The sequence below is a fragment of the Pinus tabuliformis genome, chromosome 5_2 (assembly GCF_031772625.1).
Source record: "Pinus tabuliformis cultivar Carrire ecotype Pingquan chromosome 5_2, CPIR1, whole genome shotgun sequence".
Taxonomy (NCBI): Eukaryota; Viridiplantae; Streptophyta; class Pinopsida; order Pinales; family Pinaceae; genus Pinus; species Pinus tabuliformis.
The window spans coordinates 670685537-670703568 of NC_142306.1; the positions used below are offsets into that span (position 1 = coordinate 670685537).

The window sequence follows — 18032 nt, forward strand, 5'->3', positions numbered from 1 at the left end:
AAGGTTAAGTGGTTTCTCTTGGAAAATGGTGGTACAACACATCCTTCCATACTGCATCAAAAGTGTCCCCATTTATGCACTTTATGGATATAATCTTCTCTTCATCACATCACCCTTGAAAGTGACTATAAATGCTCAAGTAATGGAGGACCACATAAGGAACCAATAATAGGTCCTCAAACTATTGAAGGACAACTTGGTTATAGCACAAATGTGGATGAAACAACAAGAAGATCAACATTGCAGTGAAAGGGAATTTAAAGTGTGGAATTGGGTATTTGTGAGACTACCACCATATAAAAAAATGTCCCTCAAGAAAAAACGAATGGCAATAAATTAGCATTGAGGTGTTATGGCCCCTATAAGGTGTTATAGAGGAATGGAAGTATTGTTTACAAATTGGAGTTTCCTCCATCTTCATGTATACATCCAATCTTCCATGTTTTATGTTTAAAGAATGTAATCAAACAAAGTTACCAACTTAACGAGAACTATACCAAGTTGTCATTTTTTAGAGGTCGTAAAAAATCATGATTTTCATGTCAATTTTGAAAAGTGTTGGTGGAGCATCAACCTTTTTTTAACATATTTTTAACACTTTAAATTTTCTTATGTATTAGGTATGAACATTTTTTTGAAATCTTAGTGATTTTCGTGTCGATTTTGAAAAGTGTTGATGTAGCATCAACCAGTTTTTTGGGCAGTTCATTTTTGACACTTTAAATTTTCTAATGTATTAAGTATGGATAAATTTTTTTAAATGTTGGTGATTTCATGTTGATTTTGAAAGTGATGATGCAGCATTAACCTTTTCTTTTAGAGGAGGGGGGGCATATTGTTTACACTTTAAATTATTTTATGTCTTAAGTATGCAAAAAAAAAAAAAAAAAAAGATGTTGATTATTTAATCATTTTTCAAGTTGTCTTCTTCTTTTTCATTATAAGTTGTTTGTATTTTAAGGATTTTTCAAGCTTGTATTTTTTTTCTTTGTAATATTTTTTCGTAATGAAATTTTCAATTTTTTTGCAAAGTTTAAAAATATATATTTTGAAGTTGCAAATTTTTATATATTTATATATAATTAATTAATACTTCAATACACATAAAATAATTGTTACTAAAAAAATAATAATTTTAAACACTTGAAAAAAAAATACACATTTTGCATATAAATATAATTTAAAAATTCACATTTCGGGACCTTTTCACTAAAAATTACATGTTAGAAAGGGATTATTATGGAAAAAATTGAACATAAAAAGTCGAGAAAATAGCAAAATTTATGATTTTTTATGAATTTTATGACCAAAGATGATAATATTTGAAGTTTTTGTTTTCCAAAAATGATGATTGACATAAAATTTCAAGTAAAAATAACAAAATAAAATTTTTTATATATGTTTAAAAAAAAATAAAGAACAAATTTAATAAAAAAAATTCAAAAGCACAAAATAAAAAGAGAAAAACAAACAAAAAATAATTTAAAATAAACATTTTTAAAAGAAAATTATTCAAAAATCCCTGATGGGGTTTACATCAAATGCTAATGGAGGAAAGTGAGGAGCATTTACTCCCCTTCCCACACATTAAGTGCATTGGTGAAGCGTATTGCAATAATGGATGGTTCCAGAATTTGTAGGCATTACAAGAGTTAACTACAACCCTTTGGATAGATGTTTGTTGTGCATGTTGATGGGAATTAGGGTGGTAGACGAAATTGTTACTTTGGGTTTGTAGGGTGGCCTTCTACCTTTTTCGCCCCTAGCCCTTCAAGCTCTGACAAGAGGAAGAGGAATTACACTTTACTTGGGAGTGGTTGATCTGGTCACTGAGGGAATCTACAGCATAAGGACTTGGGACCTGGGCTCATGGTCATGTTTATCGCCTTCAGGCGCAAGCCTTGGACTCAATAGGGGAGGCAGCTCCTGGGACAAGAAACTAAGGAGCCTTTGTTGGAACTGTTAGATTTTCACAATTTCCAGGTAGCTTTCCTCCTTTTAACTATCATTTTTGCCCTCATTGCATTGTCAAAAAGTCTATTGGTGCACCCGTTAAGGTAGCAGTGTGGTTCTTAGTTATTATGTTTGTCTCTATTATGAATACTAGGAAGAGAGGGCTAAACCATTTTCATATTGTGTGGTCAAAATTTGTGGGTAAATCTTTGGGAATTTCCAATTCTATAGTTGTATTTTTCGCTGTGTTCCCCCAACTATTGATGAATTGTGCCCTTCCACTTGGGCAGGGTTTTTTCTTAATGGAGTTTTGGGTGATCTAGATTGGCATATATTGGTGTTTTTTTTTCTCTTCTGAACACTTCAATTCCTTGAGGAGAAATGGTGTCTCTAAGTTGGGTGTGGGTGATCGTTGTTGTAGAGTTAGAAAATCATTCAAGAAGGGGCACACACCAATTCCGCCCTCTCATCCTATCCTGCAATGCTATCATTGCTTCAATGTTGGGCTCGCCTGCTAGGGGTGGAACAATTGGAAGAAATTGGGGTATTGAACGTAGATTCGGTATAGAAATAGTGCCACCTCGAACACCATGCAATGACAATGGGGTCATGCACACTAAGGTGGAAGACCAAGGGGACTTGTAGTAGAGCATAGGGCGGAGCTGAGGGATCTAGGATAGGAGTTAGACCAGCAAGTTGCACACTCCTTGGGTAGAATAGAGTTCCCTCCTCCATTCAACGCGTTGGAAAACCACCTTCACCTAGTTACTCAGCTGCTAGAACAGAATGTTCAAGATTTCCATGATGATCGGAATGAAATCATTGGCTTTATGAATGATCTTCAACATAATCACTCGCATATGATGGATCACTTGGTTACCTTGTGTTGAGGTTAAAAAAGAACTACATAGCGACTAGATCACTTGGAAGGAAAAATCAAACATATCGAGGGACAAGTGCACGAGGCTTTTCATGCTTATTCGCCACCAGGAAACAACCTAGATGATCTAGGCCTGAGAAACCCCGCAAATCAGAGATGAATTATTTGTTTGTATTTGGGACTTTCTAGTTTTATTGGTTTATCTGTATGTGGTATGTTAGTTTATGTTCAATGTTGACTATTTTTTTGTTATTACCTTTTGGTGAATAAGTCTGGTAGAAATGAACCTGAAAGGTTTTTTTGTTAAAAGCCCATCATGATGTACCAATGCCATGTATTAATAGAAAAACTAAATTTAAAAAAATTAACATTATAAACTAGTTAAAATAAAAAATTATTTAAAAAAAATGGAATAAGAATATATATATGAAAAAGCCCAAAATATTAAACAATTAAAATAAAACAAACCTTTTAAATATTGAAAAATATATATAAAAAAATTAAAACATTATTAAAAAATAAAGTTAAAATAATAAACCAATTAAAACAAATTTTAAAATTTTAATATTTAAAACATAAATTAAATATAGAAATCATGTATCATTATTTGGCATTGTGATATTCCAACCAACATTTATCAATGCATATAGCTTTTAAGATGTTATCTCCTTAAAAGGTCGTCTCCTAAAACTCCTAGTACAACCCAAACTAAGATGTTTTGAGATTATTGATTATTTTTAATGTTGGGAAGCCAAAGTGTGGCTTATTAACATTTCATTGCCTTGGTTAAGGCGGTTAGAATTTTCCTATATTTTAGATGCTTATGTAATCCTTCTTTTGGAGGAATTGCCAATTTTCACAAAGATTTTGGTAACCTTGATAGTGATGGGATGTATAGTTTTTTGAGAGCAGTGCAAAAGCCCAATTTCAAGTTTTGCAATGATATATGTGGGAAACATGTTCTTTTACTTTCCCTTAAAAATATCTACCTATTTCACCAATATTCACCTGGCTGCATCCTCAATTAATTTGGTTAATTGGATCCTCAATCGGTTTTAGGATGTTTTTCATATTTTTTTAGGAAAGAGGATCTCATTTTGATGTTTTTCTTCATCAACGACCTAATGATTTTATGAATCATGCCATACATATAAGTAGGCCATTTCTTATTCTAAGTGATTTTCACGGGAGACTCTTTTGCCTCAAGTTATCAAAAAAGTTTATATTTCCACCCTTTAGTGAGGACGATGAAGACTCTTTTGCATGAAGGTGTTGCCTGATGTGTGTTTTCTTGCAATATACCTTATGGTTAATTAATCTATCTAGGTTCTTACATACCAATACATCTAAAAATATAATAGTAGCCTAATCGTCTTCAAATTCCATGGTAAACTTGATGTGTTTAAAGGCTATATAGATTCCTTTCAAACTTGTCAAGCAAGTTATTCTTTAACTTAGGGTAATTTACAAAAATTCTACCCACATACCTATCATATATCATATAGGATTCAGAGGGAAAGAGTTGAGAGAGGATTTTTTTTTTTTAAGTTATCCATGAATAGATCCTTGTCAAGTTATTTTTTAACTTGGGCTAATTTACAAAAATGCTACCCACATACCTATCCTATCATATAGGATTTAGAGGGAAAGAGTTGAGGGATTTTTTTGTTTAAATTTATCCATGAATAGATTCACCACTATTGGAATGTGAACCCATCACCATTCCACAAGTTTGCTCACATAAAATTCCCTAGAAACTAAAAAATGTAGAACTTAGATATAAACTTATTAATAAAAGGAAAAAAATCACTCATAAAGGGAAAAAAATAATAATAATGAAAATCTAAAAAATATCTCACTAAAAAACATAATGCCAAAAAATTTAAAAATAAATTAAAAATAAAAATAATTAAGTAAAAAAAATATTTAAAATAATTAAAAAAAAAAAAAAGAAAAAAAAAATCATTTTTAGCCACCCACACAGATGAGGAGCCCTTCTGGGGATTGAGGGATGTGGGCGGGGCTCCTCCTGATTCCTAGAATTGACTGCATGTCCACAAATGCACTCGTCAATTCCCTGAATTGACGAGTACCTGTGTGCTCTTCGATTAAGGGAATTCTCTAGGAGCCTTGCCTAGGGGCCCGAGGGTCATGACCAAGGCTCCTCGTTTGTGTGGGTGGCCAAACAATGATATTTTTTTTAATTAAAAAAAATATATATGTTTTTAATAGTTATTTTTATTATTCGTTTTTTAATTAATTAATTTGTTTTTTTATATTATTATTATTATTTTAAATTATGTCTTTTTTAGTTTTTCATTTATATTTTAAATATTAAAAGTTTTAAAATTGTTTTAATTTAATTGGTTTATTATTTTAACTTTATTTTTATTTTTTAATAATGTTTTAAATTTTTTATATATATTTTTCAATTTTTGAAAGGTTTGTAATTGTTTAATTTTTTAGGTTTTTCACATATATATATTTATTTTTTTTAAATATTTTTTTATTTTAACTAGTTTATAATGTTAATTTTTTTTTAAACTAGTTTATAATGTTAATTTTTTATTTGTTAATTTCTTATGGGCTTCTTCTTGTTCCTTAACAAAAAATTTCTTAAAGATGAGCCATGGCTGGAAGGGCTCAAAATGTTAATAAAAGATGGCTCAAACCACAATACATCCAAGAAAAAAGAATATCAAAGTAACTTTCTAATTGATTGAAACACCTTTTTAGGGCATTTAAATCTATCTTTCCTTCGAAATGAGGAATTTTAAAGTTCACTTGTACCATGAATGGTCTCAATCCTTTAATGTATTGGGTTTGTTGCCTTGCTAAAGAATAAACACCCATAATGATTGGGATTCATTGCATAATCTAATGTATACCTTGACCTAATTAGAGGGGGCATATACTAAGGAGCAAAAAGATCTAATACCACTAATTCGAGTTCAATGGGGGATCATGTGGACAACACACGAAGCTATGAAATTTGATGTGTTATAATAACAACTAAATATGGTTTAAGATGAAACATAGAATATCAGACAATAACATCTATTTGATTCCATACTAGCACCAACAATGGTGACAATAATCTCTACATGGAGATGCATGTTATGATAATGTTAAAAAAGCCTCCTACAAGAAAACAAAACCATTATTTATCTAAAAGTACAATATAAAATGAAAAGCCAAAAAAAATTAAGAGACTAAGCAAGGGGAAGGCCAAGAGGCCAAGGTTCTAAGGGGAAAAAGAAATGGGACTATAACCCCTTCATACGAATTCTAAAACATACATGCAATAGTTCACATAAAGGTATCTATGAGAATATAACAATGAAAGGTCTTATCAACATAGTTGACTACCTTTGGGCCACAGAAAAAAAATAGAATGACCCAAACTGGGCTATGGATATTCAGGCCCCAAAATCACCTAAAACTACATGAATTTCTTTGGATCTATTTGATCATCCCCTAACCATCACAATTGAGCTACAATGATGTCCAAATTGTTTGAATGAGTGTCATGAGTGTGAAGATCTACAATTTCCATTTCATCTTCTTACATAAATATTCACGTGATAATCAAATGTGAGTCATTCTATGATACACACATTTAAAGGATCACACACTTCTCTAGGCAAGTATCCTTTCAATATATATTCGCAGATGTTGACGCTACCTTTCCAAAATATGGACCAAGCTTAAAAGACCTAGGGAAGTGGATGATGAAATCTATACCTTACAAATTCAATGTTTGCTCACATCAAGCTTAAGGTTTTGGCCTTCTCATTTGCCTGGACTAACTGCACAACTTGCTCTTAGGCATGTACACTGGGATTTCATAATACACAACTAATTTCCCAATTTTTGTAGTCTATAGATTTTGCATGATGTACGAACCAGTCACCATACACATGCACTTTCCATTCGATGATTTTTAATGTACTTTCCTTACATGCATACATATACAATAGATAATTAATAGCCTCTTTATCAATAAAGAGGTTAAATTGTCTCATATTCCTTGTGAAAATATCATCTGTGTTAATTAATTTGTTGGTCAAATGAGCCAAACAAAATTGAATTGTTGTGTAAAATAAATGTGAAGAAATAATGAATAGTAAAATGAGATAACCAAACAACATTCAACAAGATAACATGGATTTATTTGGTAAAACCCTCACAATTTGTCAAGGAAACGTAAATGGTGCATAGTATCGGTATTCTTCTTGCAAATGAATCAAGATTACAATATTGTTACACCATGCTTACAAAAATTTACACAACACCTCTTGGTCTACATAGATATAAATTTATCTTGGCACCATAACATGCATTACATGAATTGTCACCTCCTTCGTTATACAAAGTAACAAATATTTACTTGAAATAAATTTGGATTTTACAATAAATTTCCTTTTAATTATTGTCACAAATCCAACATTATCCAACTTGACAACAATTTACCCAATACTTTTCACAAGTCCATTCATTACCTTTCATGTAATCCAAGAAAAACTAAACAACACCGCAACTTCTCTAATAGTACTAGTTTTGTAAACATGTCCGCATAATTTTCTTGAGTATGGATTTTCTTAAGAAATACTTCACCTCCATCACATTAGGGGAATTTTGAAGTCTAAAATGAGCCTCCTAAGGAAATAATAAAATAATAGCTAAACCAATAAAATAATATTTATGAATTTGAATTCACTTTTTGCACTACAATCCATGTAACCATGGTTAAATTCAATTGAAAAGTTGTACTAAAATAAAATTAATAAAAAAATTGTATTGATGTGACTATAAATCTCAAGAAAATATCATTATCACTGAACAACTAACGCATTTGTCCTTTGTACTTAAATAACTTAAATAATTTATAAATATAAATTCTTAATCATACAATATACTATTAATTAAAATTTATATTAATTATACAATTAAATTATATAATAACATGAAATTAATTTACTATATAAAAATCAAATAAATAAAATAATAAATGTAATATATTCTTTCACTTGTTTACATTAAAAAAATGATATATATATATATATATATATATATATATATATATATATATATATATATATATATATATATCTATGATTTTTTAAAATAAAGATCACAACACAATTTGCATATTATTTTATAATTTCAAGTTAAATAAAAATGAATTTGTAGAACCAATAATTATATTCACTTTTACTCATTAAATATTCTAATAAAATTATTATTGTAATTAACATAATAAAAAATTATTATTTCCTACTTTAGAAAAACAATAATTTTTTTTCCTAATCTCATCACATTGATTTGTTTAAAAATGTTATAATAACATAATTTTACATATTATTCAGTAACTTGAAATTAAGTACAATTTGTAAAATCAATTTATTAAAAAAAAAATTATAAATCATACGAAACTAATATACATTTTTTCTTTAATTTTAATATGTTTGTATTGTTATTAATATTATAATAATATTATTCATAGATTTGATTTATCTTAAAACTACAAGGTTTCATTTTTATTTATTTTCATTTCATATGTATAATATATATGTATAGATATTAACTTATAATTAATTTGAAATTGTAATATTAAATAAAATGAGATGAACATATAATTTAAAAATAAATATATGAAAATATACAAATATAATATTTATTGAAAAATGTATAAAGACATGAAGATTGTATTGGGATATGCTTTTTTTCTTTCAAAATATATGAAATGACAATACTAATATTTTATTCAAAAAGTGTGAAATGACCTTTATTATGAGTACTATACTTTATGACTTTAAAAGGACTTACAGCACTACCATGGTTAACCATGAGTTTTTATCCACCATTGTGGATGTGACAAGTACTTTTAACTCAAGCAATGTCACCTCAACCATTGGGGATGATGCCATCTCTTAAAATGTGACTGGTTTTCATAAAGTGAATTTTGATTGTACATTTTCTTTAGGAGGCCCATTTTAGACCTCAAAATTCCCCTAATGATAATGTATCTTACAAAATGGTATATAATATAAATATGTTTAAGGGTTACTATGATAAGTTGGATTGGTAGCCAAATGGATAGCACTTGACTATCAGAAAATACATTTTCATTGTCCTACATTCTTCCAAACTTACCTAAAAGGTGTCTTAATCAACATCAACACAGACTAAACCACTACAACCATTAAAGGAAATGAAATAATCACTTTTGTATTTAAGATACGAAGCACCCATGATGCAGGAGCATCCTGACACGTCAATGAAAGAAAATTGAGAAAGATGACAGGAGGATAACCACATGGACAGCCAGGCCAATCTTGAGCAAGATTCGGTTATTGAACTAATTTTAGTTAAAAATCAGTTAAAAACTGAATGTATGTGTAATAAACACTGAAGGATTCATGATAGAAGGAGAAAAGAAAAAAAAAATAGAGAAGAGGTGTGCGTGGAAGAAGGTGGAGTGGCCGCAAAGGACGAGGACGGGGGCAGGGGCCGAGGCTTCCCCAACTCGTCCCCATCACAATTATATCTCTCTGTCAACGACTACCCAGCGTAAAAAAAATGGCGTTCAAGTTTTCCGTTAATTCTGATTCCAGATATGTGGGAACCGACTATAGACTTTTCGTTATATGGCACCAAACTAACGTTGGCATCGGACTGAGAAGAGGCGTGGATAGAATCATCCTGCCCATCACAGAAATTGCATTAATTGATTTCGACATACGGCTGCCATATGATCCAAGGGCTCCAAAGATGGATGCTTGATTTTGAAGAACTTGGCAGAGATTTTGCAATCAGTTTTCGAGGAGAAGATGAGCCCGTTTTGGAAGTGCAAATCGGATTGCAAACTAGCTCATGCACGAAGTCACGTCAGAGCATGAGGGAGTGGGGTGGTTCAGAGTATTAACGGTTTCAATACATGTACAAAGAATAGGCAAAAATGTAATGACATTTATTGATTGTTAAATTTTGTTTTCTCGTGGTTTTAAATTCATGAAATATATGGAAGCTGTGTTTAAAGATAATTTTCTTTATCTGCTATGTGATTTATCACAATGTGTCTGTGATGTTCTTGGGCCATCCGGGTTTGAGGCGAGGCCTTTCAGTGTTCCAAATAAAGGTTTCATGGGCCCATAACCCACAGGTCCAAGATCGAGCTTGTAGGAAAATACTGAAAACGGAGATCACCCTGACTCCGTTTTCATCAAGGGAGTCAGGGTGATCTCCGTTTTCAGTATTTTCCTACAAGCTCGATCTTGGACCTGTGGGTCATGGACAGCCAGGCCAATCTTGCTCAAGATTGGCCTGGCTGTCCATGTGGTTATCCTCCTGTCATCTTTCTCAATTTTCTTTCATTGACGTGTCAGGATGCTCCTGCATCATGGATACTAAAAACTATAAGAATTTTTTTAGTTTAAATTACTTTATTTTCTGCATATAAACTAGATTTATAATTCTTATTTAATATGGACATTGAAATATTTTACTTATAAAATATTTTTTTGTTAATAATATTTTTTTTGTTTTGTCAGTTTTTGTGGAATTTTTTTAAGATGAGCCTAGTAGAACATCCCTGCTGAAGGCCTAGCCGTCGTCTCAGCACTGCGCCCCTGGCCGCAGGCCAGCCTCGGCCTCCTACGCTGCTCCAGAGGATTTCTTAGTTGAAGCCTGCCAGCTTGATAGATCGGAGAGCTTGGGCTTTTGGGAGCAAGCTTGCGCAGCCCCGCAGATGTAGAGCTTCACTAGCAGAGACTCTCCCATGGAATCCAGTGGGGGCCTTGCCCCTCCTCTCAACCTGCCCCCGGAGATTTCTACATTCAAAGCATTGATTGCCGCAAGTTCGAAGCACCCTACCACGGCTAGTCAGCAGAAGTTTGTCAAGAAACTAGATTCGATCCCTACAGTTGCCCTTCCTGAAGAAGAAACATGCAAAGCTGCTCTAAATCTCGCTGAGAGAGGGTTAATAGGCTAATTTACGGGCCTCTGGCCATCCCTAAAATTGGTAGAAGACTGGACATAAAGAAACTGGACACCCTTGATTAAAGAGGGGGTCAAGAGCTATTTTGTGGGCAAAGGGTTCTTCGTATTTTTCTTCGAAAACCCGGATGATAGAAGTCTCATCTTTAGAAATAGTCCTTATTTCATGGGACCACAAGGCCTGTACCTAAACAAATGGTCTCCCGACTTCAATCCCTCTCAGGATGTCCCCTCCGCTGTCTCGGTGTGGGTGTGACTTCCCCATTTGCCACTCCACTGTTGGAACCAAAAAACCTTCCAGATCATTGGCAACACGCTCGAAAAATACATAGATCAAGCATCAAGGAAAGATCAGTACTCATGCGCTCGAATCTGGGTAGAAGTTGACCTAGAAGAGGGTTTGCCTGAAGCAATTAAGCTCACTGTTGCTGGGTGGACACACATCCAGGAACTGGATTATGAATAACTCCCTTTCAAATGCAGACACTGCCATGGTCATGGTCATTTTGCAAAGCACTGCAAGAAAAAAGCAGAGGAGCAGGCAGACAAAACAAACGAGGATCAATGGACAGTAGTTCAAAAGAATACCCATCAAAAAAAGGGAAATGGCAAAGGGCATACCTCTGGAGCTCCAGGGAGTTCCAAGAACAATCAAGAAATGGATGCAACCCTGAATGACTTAGAAAAAACTCAGATCAACCCAGCAAGTACGACTCAGGAAAACCAGGTACATACAGAAGCCCCTCCACCCAACAAAGAAGGGGAAGAAGCTATACAGGTAGAGGCCTCACAAGGTAGCCTCTCCAACCCATCTTATGCTGAAGTAACAAGGAAAAAACTAGTAGATAGTTCGAGTTCTTCAGAGGATGAAGCCTTTGAGCGTCCCTCCAGAAGAGCAGGGAGGAAATCCCGCAAAGAGTTAAGGGAAGAGGAGGTAGAGAGACTCAAGTTCCAAGGAAGTTAGTCCACCATAGAAATGTCCATCAGAAGAAACACCAGACCAAGGCCTTCAAAGGGAGGCCCTATTCCCCCTCTCAAGTAAATCATGAAGCGCGCCTCTTGGAACTGCAGAGGACTGGGGAACGCCTCCAAAGATGAAGCAGTCATGGACCTCCTGAAAATAGAACTTTCAGATATCCTCATGCTCCAAGAGATGAAGATAGAAGGCCGAGTGCTTCTAGACATCAACAAGTCAAAGTGGAAGAAAAGTGTAGGCAAAGCAGTAAGTTCAAGGGGCTCTTCCGGAGGGCTGGCAACTCTTTGGACAAAAGATTCATTTTTGCTAAAAAAATCACATGAAACTCAACATTGGATCTTCACGGAGCTGACACATTGTGCAAGTAAGCTGACTATCTCTCTATTTAATCTTTATGTCCCTGTCACTTACTCTAAAAAACGAGAATGCTGGGCCTCCCTCTCAACATTTTTAGAACAAGATATCCCAAGTAACATTATCCTAGCAGGTGATCTTAATATAGTTCTGAAATCAAAAGAGAAAAGGGGTGGCTCCAATAGCAAAGATCCAATGCTGACCTTTGTGGAAGAACTATCACAGCAATGGGATCTATTAGACTTCAGTCCCATACGCGGCCTTTACAATTGGTCCAATATCATATCTGTGCCAGAGCATATCTCTGCTCGTTTGGATCGATTTCTGGTCCAAGGCTCCCTTATTATGGATAAAAAGATAATCAAAACAAAAATTTTACCCAAGGTGACCTCTGATCACAAGCTAATCCAGCTTCTCCTTGAAGATGAAGAAGATCTAGGTCCCCTACCTTTCCACTTTAGCCCCTTATGGATTGAGAGAGAAGGCTTTTTCGAAACTGTAAAAGAAGCCTGGGCCAAAACATTTTCAGGGTCCTTAAGTTTTGTGTGGGAGAAAAAATTGAAGGCTACAAAACAAGCCCTGAAGGAGTGGATAAGGAAACCAGCCCCTACTCCAACCAACATAAGGAAAGAAGCAGTGTACACTTTGGAGACCCTGCAAATAGAAATGAAAATCAAAGAGATTACAGCGGATCTTTTGGAACAAGAAATAAAAGCCCAATCCTCAACATATCGATCCTTTCGAAAAGAAGAAGAATATTGGAGAATCAAATCTAGGAGTCTGTGGCTAAAAGCAGGGGATCGGAACACCTCCTTCTTCCACAGACAATATAGAGCCCGACTGTCCAGGAACCACATCTCAGAAATAAAGACAACAGAGGGCCAGGTCAGCAAAGGCTTTACTCAAGTCAAAGCTGCAGCGAACAGCCACTTTAGAAATCTATTTAGTGAGGAAACTCAGGCCTCCGAAGGAGAAATAGCATAATTCCTCTCGAATATTCCTCACCTAATTAGACCTGAAGACAATGCTGCCCTCACCAGCGAGGTAACAGAAGAGGAAATCATCAAAGTTATTTGGTCCATGGAATCAGATAAGGCTCCGGGCCCAGACGGATTCACGATACGTTTCTATAAAGTCTGCTGGAACATCATCAAAAGAGATCTTCAAAAAATGATAAAGGGGTTCATGAGAAAAGCTAAGATCGGTGGAGGAACCAACTCCACTTATGTAGCATTATTCCCCAAAGATTCCAATCCAGAAACATTTGTGAGATTCAGACCCATATCACTCGGTAATGCATCCTATAAAATACTGGCCAAATTGTTAGCAAGCAGGATCAAGCCTCTACTCAAGAGGCTGACCTCCAACCCCCAAGGAGGCTTCATGGAAGGTAGACACATTCTCGAGAATTTCATTCAAGTTCTGGAGACAATCCACTCCAACAAAAAGCGAGAAGAGAAAGGTATGTTGATTAAATTAGATATGGCAAATGCATTTGATAGAGTCAACGTTCTTTTCTCATCAAGGTTCTCCTCTCCTTCGGCTTCTCACCCCATTTTGTCCAGCTTATAAATGTGTGCATCGATAACCCTTGCATCGCCCCCCTTGTCAATGGCCGTCCCTCTAACTTTTTCCAAGCCCGAAGAGGCATCAAGCAGGGATGCCCCCTCTCTCCTTTCTTGTATATATTAATGGCAAATACCCTCAGTAGAAAGCTCACAGCAGAAAGAATTGTTGGCTCTCTCCCTAGTCTCAAATCCTCCTCAGATGCCGTTCCTCTGAATCATGCTCTCTTTGCTGATGACTCACTTCTCCTCAGAGGTGCGTCCCCCAGAATTGCCAAAGTCTTTGATTCGGTTCTAAAAATCTATTGTAGAGTCTCATGTGCTCTTATCAATGAGAGAAAGAGTGAAATTTACAATTGGAGCACAAGCCAACAAGAGCTCATTAACATCTCGAACATCCTGGGATTTAGAGGACATGCCAGTTAGGATCGGATTAAATACCTCGGCCTCCCTATTACAAACAGAGTCAATAGAAGGTCGCTATGGTCAGATATCATTTGTAAAATCAAATCAAAGATAGCAACATCGGGTGGCTATTGGTTAACCAAAGGAGGAAAAGTCATATTAATCAAGTCTCAGCTGGCCGCGCTCCCAATCTACCAATCCACTTTTTTACTGGCCCCCAAAAACGTCATGGAGCAGATATCTAAATTATTAAAGGATTTTTTATGGCAAGGTGGGAAAGGAAACGAAAGCAAGATGCATTTAGCAAACTGGGACCTGGTTAGACGGCCGATAGCAGAGGGGGTTCTCCAAATTCGAGATCCTGCCCTTGTTAATCTAGCAATGGGTGGAAAAATCCTCTGGAAAATGGCTCATGAGCCCAATCACCCGAACAACAACACATTACTGTCTAAATATGCCCGAAATTCGTCCTATAGAAACCTGCAATTTGATTCCTCTGTCAGCAACACGCAAGTATGGAAACTCTATTGCAAAAGCATCAATTTTTTTAAAAAATCCCAATAGAAAGTGCCGGGCAATGGCAAGCGTATTAACATGTGGCAGGACAAAATAATGGGGAGTGATCCACTGGAGGGGAATGAAGACATAGCCGACATCAGAGAATGGCTATCACGCGCAGGCAAAAACAGACTTTATGATCTCTCGATTTGGGACTGCCGGGGAGAATGGGACGATTGGGATCTCAATGGCATACCAGATTGGCTAACGCCTCAAAAAATCTCCTTGTCGAATTGTTGGAAGGCTCCACTCCTGAAAACCGCCATATGAGAGACAGTTGGGCTTGGGGACTGTCAGGCACCTACACCACAACAGCAGGATACAAAGCACTTTAGAATTCAAAGAACAACAGTCACCCTCCGGCCTTCTGGAAGCTAGTCTGGGACAATCTAGCTCTCCCTAAAGTGAAGTTCTTTTTTTGGACGCTGGTGCATAACAAACTACTTACAGGAGACAATCTAGAGAAAAGGAATATTGGAGGGCCTCATAGATGCGAGCTATGCAGAAGCAACCCTGAAACAGCACAACACTTATTTCTGGAGTGCAATTTTGCCAAGGAAGCATGGAGGCTCTCTCTTTTGGACCTGCAGATTCCAGCCTTCCCTTAGAGCACTGTTGCAGAACTGTTCACCTCTTGGAACAATATCTATCCTCATAGAATCCCCATCAAATCCTTATGGCGAAAAATTTGGACAGCAGTCCCCAAATTCGTTTGCTGGCAGCTATGGTTGGCTCGCAACGACCAAATTTTTAATGGAAATAGACATTCCCCTCTTCAGGTTGCAGTTAAAGCTAAAGCACTCCTCTTGGAAGCAGCACAACAACAGTACTTTAAAGAAGATCCTCTGCTCCGTCCTGAAGAAAGGAGATGGCTTTGCCCACTTGAGCCTTCTCCTCGCAAGCTTCTCCTCACTCCTCAGAGAGCAAATCCGGAGTGGAGAATAAGAGAACCTGAGGATGGTTTCATAAAATGGTGGAGATCCAAAAAACTTACCACAATCTTCTTTGACGGGGCCTCCAAAGGAAATCCCGGGAACGCTAGTGCTGGAGGGGTCATTTACTCTTCGGATGGGATCTTAAGAGACTGCTTCTACTAGGGTCTAGGCCAGAAGACCAACAACCAGGCAGAGATCTTCGATCTCCTCAAAGCTTGTCTAATAGCAAGAGAAAAGGGAGTTAAAGACCTCCAAGTCTTTGGAGATTCAGAGATTCTTATAAAAAAATTAAACATGGAGGACCTCTTCAATAATGCTAGTCTCAATAAAATTCTGGGCAAATTGAAAAGAATCCTTCAAGATTTCACCTCCTACAAGTTCTACCACATTCTTAGAAACCTGAATGGCGAAGTGGATCAGATGGCGAACAAAGGATGCTCTCTCATGAAAGGGCAGATATTTATCAATGACGATAACTTCCTTCAAATTCCTTGAAAAGGCTGTAACTCATAAGCTGAATATGTTGGTTGTCTTCTTTGTAAATGGGGCTGCCTCGGCAAAGACCCCTCCTATCTTTTACAAATAAATAAAATTCATATCCGTTAGAGTTAATATATATATATATATATATATATATATCTATATATATATTGTTTTAAATATCACATGTAAACTGAATGTAGAATGAATTACAGACCATGTAATATCAATAATACTATTTTATGTCATTTCCATATTAAGTAGTGAAGAAATTAAGGTACAAATTGAAGTATTTTACTTATGGCAGACAATAATTTCTTTTATTATTACTATTTTTATTTTGTTAATTTAAAGTATTACTTTACTATTTAGTAAATGTAACTTTCCCTGATATACTGGGTTATAGATACATTGATATATATTCAAATTAAAACAATGTAATAGTATTCATTGAAAGCAATGCAAACAATTAATTCAATCACACTCAATGGATTATTTTACATTGTTTATAATGTATTATTTATAAGATATAAATAAACGATTTTAGATAAGATTTATTTTTTATTAGGTTGTAACCATATTCTTAGTAAAGTAATGCATGTAGATGAACTAAATATTGACATCCATTTTAAAATGGCATGTACATGAACTAAATATTAATATGCATTTCAAAGTGGATAGCCTTTATCAAGTTCTACATACCCAAATTATATTAATTAATAAAATTTAACTTTTAATTTACAAATTATATATTGTAAAATATTTTAAATTTTCGTCTAATTTTTTATTTTTATTTTATAAATATAATAACATTTGAAGTACAACAATTCAATAACCAAATACGTAACCTACAAAATTCAATTGAGAGTTTTTCTTTTGATTTTAAACATTGCATTTTTTAATATATCTTCGCCCGAACTTTGATTTATTTTGACATATTTTACTATGATGTTTCTCCTTGAGGGTTTATTTATGAGGATACTTGTTTTCTCTTTCCTACTCATGAATTCATTTTCATGTATTTAGCTTTATAATGTAATAATATTCAGTGAAATCAATGCAATGAATGACTTACTTTACATTACATTCAAAATATTTCATTGCAATAATAACCTATATGTGTACACATCTATTTCTATGGCAAATGTGAATTCTTATGTAGTACATTAATAATTAAATCTTATCCCTCGATCTGATATTGATTGAGTTTATGGTCAACATCTCCAACACATCACTATAACTTGTTACAAAACTTTCCAACCATTATTTGGAATCTTGAACTACTTAAAACTTTATACAAATTTCTACCCAAAGTGGCCTATTGATTGAATTTATGGTCAACATCTCCAGACACATCATTATAACTTGTTACAAATTTTTTCAACCATTATTTGGAATCTTCAACTACATAAAAATTTATACAAATTTCTACCCAAAGTGTATACATTTGTTGTGTTTTAAACTATAACAGATATCTCTAAAATTAAAAAGTAATGGGACGAATTACAAAGTAATGGGTCAAATTAAAAAGTAAACAAAAATTAAAAATTAAACAGAAACCAAACACAATACTTGACCTAAAACCTAAACTTGGCAAAATGTAAACTTACCTGGTTATTACAGAGTCTCTACAATTGAATCAAAATGCACATTATTATCTTTGCCTTCCCTTTAATAAGTCATTCTAATACCTAATATTCTTTGAATTGGATCAATAAGTGAATCTAATACCTAATATTCTTTTATCTCTTGACATCAACATCTCTTAAAGTAACATTACGCACAACATCTCCCTAATATATATATAATTTCATAACGGCATCTTCCTCATATATTGGGATGTGGAGTGCCTCTCGAAGTAATAATACAATCCATGTGGATTTATTCCACTCCATAAGAACCAACCCTAATGACCAAAAACCATTAAA

General features: G+C 34.5%; 1 protein-coding gene across 1 annotated transcript; it reads left to right on the top strand.

Annotated features, from left to right (window-relative positions):
• The first annotated feature begins 11876 nt into the window (after positions 1-11876).
• Positions 11877-13145, top strand: LOC149160872 (uncharacterized). The gene has a single exon (XM_089434726.1). The coding sequence runs from the start codon at positions 11877-11879 to the stop codon at positions 13143-13145; it is 1269 nt and encodes a 422-aa protein (XP_089290852.1).
• Positions 13146-18032: the final 4887 nt, after the last annotated feature.

Bases quoted from the DNA above. Each gene is read 5' to 3' on its own strand.
- LOC149160872 (XM_089434726.1), top strand. From the start codon at position 11,877: ATGAAGCGCGCCTCTTGGAACTGCAGAGGACTGGGGAACGCCTCCAAA.